Source organism: Sinocyclocheilus anshuiensis, unplaced genomic scaffold, assembly GCF_001515605.1.
Source record: "Sinocyclocheilus anshuiensis isolate Anshui unplaced genomic scaffold, SAMN03320099.WGS_v1.1 scaffold1509, whole genome shotgun sequence".
NCBI classification, from domain to species: Eukaryota; Metazoa; Chordata; class Actinopteri; order Cypriniformes; family Cyprinidae; genus Sinocyclocheilus; species Sinocyclocheilus anshuiensis.
In genome coordinates, this window is record NW_015547723.1 from 396,745 (window position 1) to 406,719 (window position 9,975).

Sequence of the window (9,975 nt, forward strand, 5' to 3'; positions counted from 1 at the left end):
AATGGATTCACTGCCTACATTAATATTTACTATTAAAATATTTGATATACTAACAAAACCACATGATGCAGCCAACATATATTATAAAAATTCCAAAAAAAATACATACAAGAAAGCATGTTTTACAAAACCATATGACCACATGTGCTTTAAACTAGGTTTTTAAAAGATTTTTCTACATTATAGACGCTCTTGACTCATACATCAGATCCTGTAGACGTTAACCCTAAAGGAGCCGAGAACATAAATTCTAAAAATGTGATCAAATTGTTATAAATGTTCGCCGTGAACAACTTGATGCCGGCACTGTCCTCTGATAATTGAATCTGCCCGTACCTCCGGAAAACCCTACCATGGTTCACAGGCAGAAAACACACAGCCACCACTGCACAGTGACGAAAGCTGCCAACATTGACAAAACACAGACGCGAGAGAGACTTTCATTTTAAACATCGGTCACTGTCCTCACCAAGAACACAAAAAGCACTGCTTCCTCTCTACCGAACAATCTGCTCCTATATGATAACTTTTGTTATGTAATCACAGCTCAAATGCTGTTAAAAGCCACCGGAACAGAAGAGTTTTATACTTTGGTAGAGCGCTGGTTTGACAGTAGGTGAGAGTGTTAAGTGGATTATGTCACATTAAATGTCATGAAGGCACTCGTCATCATCTTCTTGCTACTTTTGCTCCAGAGACGACCCCGGTTTGACCCGTCGCTGTGATTGGATCCTTCGCATGAAGCAGCTTCCATCAGGCTCACCGTCTGCGCCGGCTGCACGGTGTGGATCCGCTTTACGACCCGATTACGAAACGCGCAGCCAAACACCTTCTTGAAGCCCTTTCGAAAGTGTTTAGACACCAGGGCGTAGACGATGGGGTTCAGGCAGGAGTTGGTGTACGCCACCAGGTGAGAGAGAATGCGGAGGACATAGGTCGTGTGGTTGAGCGGGAAGTGGCCGAACCACATGCACAAGATAACCAGGTGATGTGGCAGCCAACATAAACAGAAGAGCGCAGCAACGATGATTATCATCTTGGTCACCTTGCGCTTGGCCTTGCGGGATTCCGACATGTCCTGCATGGGGTCCACTGAGGTCCAGAGGTAGCGGATGGTGCGGGTGTACGTGATGCCGAGAACGAGGACTGGGATCAGGTAGCCGAATATGAAGGTGCAGACGTCCATGGCTCGACGATGATGGGTGTTCCATGCTGGGATGCAAACGGTGGTCCCGTCTAGATCCATCTGCTGGTAGTAGCTGAGATAAGGGCTGGAGAAGAACAGCGATACAGCCCACACAAGACTGATGGAGGTCAGCGCGTTACGAGGAGTTCTGGTCTCTCTTGAGCGCAGAGGATACCGAATGGCGAGATATCTGTAGGGAACATGCAAACATAATACCTCAATAATAATTATAAATTATTAAAGTTACACTCTTAAAAATAAAAGTGCTTTAAAGGTTCTTCTCAGCGATGCCATAGAAGAACCATTTTTGGTTCCACAAAGAACCATTCAGTCAAACGTTCTTTTAAGAACCATCTCTTTCTTATCTCTAGTTACATGTAACGGAATTACGTTATTTACAAAATAAAAGTAACTAATCTGTTACAGCTACTGGAGAAAAAATGTGTAATTAAATTAGTTACTTATTAAAATTTTAACCATTACAAAGGGGGTTACATCTGAATATTTTCACACACATACACATTTGATTAATTTCTTTCCCAAATTGCATTGACTGATCTAACATACGAGACTCCAAAGTTTCAGGAGTTTAGGACAGAATAGGACACATGCTTATTTGATAACTGTTTTATTTCCTATTTGGGTTTATGTATATGCTTTATTTTATATAACTAGAGGTTAATTGATAAAACTGCATGAGTCTTGCAGAAGAATATTGCTATGGTTGTGCTTCCCTCCGGGGGGAATAAAAAAACACCTGGTGGCTGGTTTTAGCTGGTTTTCCAGCATGGTCATAGCTAGTTTAGCAGGCTGGTTTTAGAGGGTTTTTGACCACTTTTTAGTTAGTCAAACTGGTCTTTATTGCTGGTCATGCTGAACACCAGCTTATTCACAGTATTCACAATAGGCGAAGAGTCCCTGGGTGATTTACTATTTCTGGTGAGATTCTGAAGTGCGTATCTTGGGCAGTTTGGCAGATGGGCAGTTTACTGTCGAGGCCACGGGAGAAGATTTATGAATGGCAGTGAAGTGACACAACTGTTGCTGTAGTCACATGACAATGCCAAAATGAAGAACAAAGTACATTTGGATTACATTCATACTTTAAAGGACATACTTTTTTAAACGGTCTATTGTCAAAATGCATACATAAAGATTAACATTTTCTTTTTCAAGGCATTGTTAGATGCCACTGTTTCCTGTCATAGTTATATAAAGATTTGTTTTCAAAAACAGTATCACAGCTATTAAGCTATATCTTGTTATGAACTTAAATCTGTATTTAAGCTCAGAATGATCTCAAAGTAAAAAGAGGAGTTAAGGTCTGATTTTGTGGTGGCTGTGCTTTAAAATGCCATTTTTATAGTCTTAATTCAAGTGATGAAGTATTTTGAAAGTCTGACAGTAATCAGTGTTGAGTAGCGACTACCGTACAGTTAAATCCTATTGGTTTGAATGTTTCAAAATGATTAACAGTTGAAAACATTTGTTAGAAATTTAGAAAAGTGATCAAAAATAATCAAATGTAATCAGTTACATTGATAAAGTAACTGATAGTTACACTACTTATTACAATTTAAATAGGGTAATTTGTAATCTGTAACCTATAACATTCCAAAGTAACCTTCCCAACACTGGCTACTGTGAAGGGTTTTGGTTCTGTGCAAATATTTTTTTTCGCTGCTATCAGCCAATCCGCGTTGTTATGACATAATTTTCCCTTCTCAAGTGTGCTTTTTATTGCTAAAAATTTTAGCAATTAACAAAAAAAGTGCAATTTAGCCATTATTCTTGAACAAATCCTTCATAGTAATGCTATGATTGCTGTAATTATATTTAATAAATTAATAATTTAATATCTAAAGTGCTAGAGTGAATTAAGGTAAACTGAATTAAACCCATAATAACTCAAATGCGACCCAACATTGTTATAGTTGCAAAACAATACCAAAATAAGAGAATAAAAAATATTGTTGAAGATAATGGTAGCTTTCTGCTCTGCTACGTTTCTTGCATTTGCTATTATTTTACTTGTGCACAATTATTGCATATTATTGTCGCTAATAACATCTAATCAGTTATGCGTTTCAACACGGCTCACTGAATTGGAAAGAAAAGCCCGAGCTGGTCGTGCGCACCGGGATAAGAACGCACCTGTCCAGAGACACCAATGCCAGCGTAAAAATGCTCGCGTACATGGTCAGGTAGATGATAAAGTGCACAGCTTTGCACACAAACTGTCCAAAAACCCACTCGTCCATGGTGTAGATGGTAGCCTGGAGAGGCACGCAGAAGACGATGAAGCAGAGGTCCGCCAGCCCGAGGTTCAGGATGAACAGGTTGGTGCTCTTTGTGTTCATCTGGCCGTTGCGAATGAGAACCGCGAGCACAAGACAGTTCCCCACGGTACCAACCAAAAAAATAATCGAAAATAGTTATGCCCTAAAATTCAAGATATTGGTGCAAAAAAGCCCCTGTATGAGTTTTTGTCTCATATTTATATCATACAGATATCACACCAGCAGCGAGAGTAGCAACGTTAGCCTATCACACCAGTGCTGACTTTGTCCCTAATATCACGAGTTTAAATGTGATTTTATACAACAGTTCAGTAAATAATAAGTCTTTGTGTTCATCTGGCCGTTGCGAATGAGAACCGCGAGCACAAGACAGTTCCCCACGGTACCAACCAAAAAAATAATCGAAAATATGACAGAAATGATTACAGACTCAACTTTCCAGTTGGAAGAGAAGTGGCTCTGCTGAGATGCGTTCATCTTTCAGACCAGTGACACGTCTAAAATGCTTCAACGCTGCATAGACTCCATATGGACACGCATGAAGAACTTCTACATCGTCATTTAGTTTTTGCGAAAAGTCCTATAAACATACTCAAGCACAACGAGAAAAGAAAAGCATCTTCTGTCTGGATGGTTTCATGCAGGCACAGATGGAGGTGTTGAGCATCTGATGATCACTCCCATCACCAGCCTCCTCCCCGTATACTCAACTATTCATCAAGAACTTTTCTTAAGATACAATGCAAGACGTTTACATAAATGATGAACACTAAAATAAAATATTACTAAATAAAATAAAACGATATATGATACATATGCTATTTTTTGTAAGAATTATTATATATTATATATAAAACTATAATATATATATATATATATATATATATATAATAAGAAAGATACCTAATATCACGAGTTTAAATGTGATTTTATACAACAGTTCAGTAAATAATAAGTTGATATTTTGTTATATTTTAAACACAATATGTGTTTTTGCTCAATTTTGCAGAGAACATATTACCTTTAAAGCCACAGCAGAATTGTTGTGCGTCTCTCCGAGCAATACAGCGTGTTTAGTTTCTGAATGAATCCGCGTTTGGAACGAATCGAGTGAATCAATGATTCAAAGATCCATTCACAGAGAGAGTCGTTTACCGTATTGACCCGAATATAAGACGATGTTTTTTTCTTGGAAATACATCTGAAAAAACGCGTCGTCTTATATTCAGGGTCTAGACTTTGACATGTCAATAATTCACCCACAACAATAGGTGGCGCCAAATACGCATAAAACGAGTGTGCCATGAAATACGTAATGTAATGCGTGTTGTAAAGATCGCGAGTAAAAACAAAAGAATAAGAAAACCTTACAGCTGCATGAGTCTTTACTGTCACGTTAGCCTGATGGGACCAAACTCCCTTTGTGATTTTAAAACGTAAGACAGTACCCAGATTTGAAGACTACAGTAAGATTTAACTTCTACTGTTAATAAGATTTTGGTAGGCTACTATTAGATGGATAGCCTAAATGTCCTAATTCAGATGGGCTACCTGTTTTTTTTGTTTTTTTTAATGGTATATCAAAAAGTGTATATTTTTTAAATGTGATTGTTGGTACATTTTACCAGTTTTTACCATACTATCAAAACAAAAAATGAAAATAGGAAAAATATGCAATATGAAAATAATTGAAGACAAAATGTGTTTTACTGAGAAAAAACAAGATTTGGTTTTTAAAAAGCCTTTTTCCAAAAGGTACATCTGGAAAAAGGGGGGTCGTCTTATAATCTGGGTCGTCTTATATTCGGGCCAATACGGTACTTCATTCCTGAATGAATCAGCCGTTTGAACGAATCGAATTAAGACATTTACCGCCACCTTCTGGCAGATTTAGTTCCTTATTTAGAGCATCATTTCATTAAAAAATAATAATAATAAAAATAAAAAAACTTTTGGGATTTCACCAAAAAAATTAAAATTGTGCCATCATTTGCTCATCCTCATGTTGTTTCAAACCTTTCTTTTGTGGAACATAAAAGATATTTTGAAGACTGTTTGTAACAAAGTTGTTTTAGTTACCAATGACTTTCATTGCATGAACAAACAATACTGAGATGTTTCTCGAATTAGCTTCTTTTATGTTCCATAGTTTATGTTAGGCCGTTGTAGCCTAAATGTTTATTTGTAATAAATTTAATGTTGAATCAAATCAAATAATTCTTTCTAAAGCTACAATTTGTAATGTCTACTTGATACTTTCTCATTTAACAAAAATAGCTTTAAATAATCTTTTGTGGGTATTTTCACAGTCACATTTTTTTGCGATTAATTATATTAATTAATCGACACATCATGTAATTAATTAGATAAAAAATTGTAATTGACTGACAGCCCTAATATATATATAAAGGCCTACAGCAGGATGGATGAATCAATGCAGCATCTGAATAGTTTAGCAGCCATAGAACAAACATGCATAAATTTAGCCAAATCAAACTAATTTACAAATTTAATACTGTCAAATAGGATTTTTTTTCTTCTTCTGAGAAAAATGTTTTATTATGGGAGACCTGAAAAAAATAACAATTTAAATTTTAATATTTCACTATAGGAAATCTTCAGCTAAACAAAAATTTGAGGAATTACAGTTGTTTTGGATGTCTAACATTCTTTCTTCTGATAATAAACGTTTTTTCCTCCACTTGAATTTTAACATCTATTTTGTCTTTAAGTTGTTGGTTAAAATTTAAAATTAACAACAGATGTTTATATTATCATATCTGAAGCTACGAGAATACTTTTCTGTGCATAAAGAAAACAAAAATAACAACTTTATTAAAAAAATAAACACTGTTATTCAACAGTGTGGCGCTGCTGAAAGAACACAAAAAGTTCTCGTAGCTTCATAAAATACGTTTGAACCACTGATGTCACAAGGACTATATTAATGATGTCTATACTACCTTTCTTGGTCTTGAACGTGGTAGTTGCATTGCTGTCTGAGGGTCAGAAAGCTCTCAGATTTCATCAAAAATATCTTAATTTGTGTTCTGAAGATGAACGAAAGTCTTACGAGTTTGGAACGACATGAGGGTGAGTAATTAATGACAGAATATTCATTTTTGGGTGAACTATCCCTTTAACAGGAGCAGTAGTAGCTCTCTGACTGTTACAGAATCTAGCATTATGTTGAAGACTGGTCTCCAGGAGCATTATAATGAGCGTTCACACTCATGTCCACTCACAGTCATAATTTATCTACTGTACATTCCAGACCTGCATCTGACTACTTGTCATGGTGCTGTGGAGGTGCTGCAGTGGTTTGTATCATGCTGCTTTACAAATACTCAGATCATCCCCATCAGCTCTCTCATGTACCTGCAACACATCACATGTCATTTAACTGCTGATATCTAGTTCATGTAAACTATAGGATATAGCGAAGATATACAGTATGTGTACCAATACCAAGGTTTTACCTTTTGCGGTCAAGCGTGTTTTTAAGATGGTTGGAATGTTGTTTTGACTTATGAGAATCAAGGAACCAGAACAATTTGTTATAATTAAGAAATAAGGTAAAAGCTAAGCAATGTTGTGAATATAATGTGGAACATTTACAACCCTTTTAGCCATGACTATATTCATAATTCAGCACTTTATTGCTTAAATACAATGGTTACTACATAATAAAAATATTAAGAACATACATTTTCATGAAAACAATTTTAAGTAAATGCAATAATTGAATCTTTCTGCTACAAAATAATGGAAACCTACCCTACAGCCAAGGTTAATACGTAATATAAACTTTAGCTAATAAGTGTTTTGTGTTATAGCTCTTGTGTTTTCAGCACAACTGTAGTACTGAATTTCATTACAAAATAATATAATAAATAACATGATATAGTGATATAGTATAAAGTGCCAAAGATGTCTAATCAGTGGTACACTTGAATACAAATACACCATTTAGTATTAAATATTTTAAAGGGGTCATATGATGCGATTTCAAGTTTTGTTACAAGCTGATTGTGCATAGATAAGATCCCTGAAGTTGCAAAGACTAAAGTTTCAAAACCAGAGATATTCTTTATCAAAGTTAAGACTCTGCCACGCCCCCCTAAAACGGCTCGTTCTAACACGCCCCCACATATCTACTTAAAAAAGCATCATATGACCCCTTTTAGAAAAAGTCTTAAATGTTCGCCCTCTAGAGGTAAATGAAGAGTATTTTTTTCTGACATGAAAGTTAATTGAGTACAACCCCTGTAAAACAGTGTGAGTGAATCACATTTGATATACTATATGCCTACCTTACACTTGCATGCTGTATAAATCGAACTATCTGTCTGTGATATTCTACCATGACATATAAACAATAATGCTCAGTCATATCCCACATCTCTATATGTTTTATAGGAGCCCAAAACACCACGTCACCAGTAAGTCACAAGACTCAAAGTCAAAGTCATTCTGACAGAAGCTAAATCTGTGGTCTTGAACTTTGATTGCAACAGACAGAACTAATATCCAATACTCCCTTTCATCCGTCATTCATCTCACCCTGGACCCAGAGACCTGACCCAGTTCCCTCAGAAGAACCCCACTGAGCCGCCCCTGTCTGAACCCCACCATCCTTACAGTGTGAGTCACGTTTTTCCACTGCTGCACATACATATACACTTATTACTAAGTTTAACTGCTGCTTTTTATACCGCTGGATATAGACTGAGCTTTGCCATTTGTTTCCTTCTAGATTTGGTTGCAATATAACAAGAATTTCATTTACCAGGAGCAACTGGAGAGAGGATGAAGTTGATCAGGTGAGGTTTTAGAATTGTTATTTTATATATATATATATATATATATATATATATACACATACATTTCTCTACGCTTGATATTGCATTACCCAGTCACAGAAAACAAACTGAATCTAAGTGAACTTTCATCACAAATCTACGTATGTAGATTTTTTTCTTATAATGTAATGTCAGTTTTTGACCTTTGATTTGACCTCATGCAGCAATATGTATGCATTAGCATGTAAACACATGAGTGTACCACCAGAGGGCAGCACTATCACAAAAAAAATGATAAAACTGTGGCATTGGCGCAACACAAAAATGATGCTTCTGCATTTTTAGGCTGCACAGAACTATCCACCTGCTGGTATATCTTACATACCGGCATTAACAAATGGAGAAGTTATCAATTCATAATGAAGTTCCCAAGCATCTAATGTTGCTTCAACACTTTATGGAGGACTACATATTTTATATAAATCAGAACTCTTCTTTAGAGTATTAACCAAAACAGAAGAAACATTTACACGCAACACACATTTTTGCTTATGGAATTGTTATGGTATTTAGGTATTAAGGTTAATTAATATTTTTTTATTCATATTTAAAAAATTAAACATGCCAAAACTAATATAATAATATCTATTAGTATTAATAGTTATGTATCTTTTCCAATGATGTCATGACTCATTTTCAGTGACTAGTAATGCTGACATAACATTAACAAATGTGGTGACAAAAACTCTCAAAGGTCCATCGACACTGACGGTCCAGACTCTTGGCTGGTTGGTTACTACTTTTGACAGAAATGCCTGAAATATCTGAGAGCTGAAAGTGGCCTAGTAATGAAAAGTAAGTCCTCTGTAATGACTAAAAAGTAAGTCCTAGTAAGTCCTCTGTAATGACTTAACCTTCTGTTGGTGGGTCTCTGTCAAAATAATGACTACTGCTTTCGGAGTCAACTAAACAGCACTCCATTCATTCAGAGAAAGAGAAGAAAAACAGAGGAAAAGGAATTTTTCCCTTCCTTTCCTCTGACCATTTATCACTCTCTTGTATGTTCTTTACGTCACACAGTCTTTTTCTGAATACTCACTGTCTGTTTTTGGCTACGGTTTCGCTGTGGTCTCCAATCCCCGTGATCCTTGAAGAATTGAGGGTTCTATATTTTCCGTTGGTTATAAATTGGTGCCTGCTTACACAACTGTTACTGCAACGAGGTTCTTGTATAAGGTGAGCCTGGCCTGAATGACCCCTCTCTATGCATTGGCACTAGTGGAAATTACACAATAGGCTGTGAACTTGTTGCTCCGGTGGACTTTGCTCGTTCAAAGCTGCTGGGTGATATTGGGGTAACAAGAGCCGACAGCTTCATGCTGGCCACACATGGGAATATTTTGGGGCCCAAATGCGTGTCGGCTGGGTGGCTAAGAAAAGAGAGACTATGGAAAGCATAAGCTCTGCACATTTAATTGAAAAGATTCATACATACCGTTTGTGGAAAGCATAAGTAATTGAATTTCTAAGCTAAATGCAGACTTTACAGAAGTGTTGCATGCAGATTCATGGATGCTTAAATGACTAAATATTGTCCTGCAACAATCAACCAAAGGCATTTAAAAAGTGCATGTATCTTGTCGACTGACACTGGTATGGGTAAAAAAAATCATACTTTTTTCACACA

At 36.3% G+C, this 9,975-nt stretch overlaps 1 protein-coding gene across 1 annotated transcript; it reads right to left on the bottom strand.

Annotated features, from left to right (window-relative positions):
• Positions 1-634: 634 nt before the first annotated feature.
• On the bottom strand, positions 635-3,963 carry LOC107704244 (galanin receptor type 2). Its single transcript, XM_016507130.1, has 3 exons — positions 3,897-3,963; positions 3,341-3,620; positions 635-1,376 (listed from the first exon to the last, which is right to left on the bottom strand). The coding sequence occupies exons 1-3, from the start codon at positions 3,961-3,963 to the stop codon at positions 635-637; spliced, it is 1,089 nt and encodes a 362-aa protein (XP_016362616.1).
• Between the last annotated feature and the right edge of the window lie 6,012 nt (positions 3,964-9,975).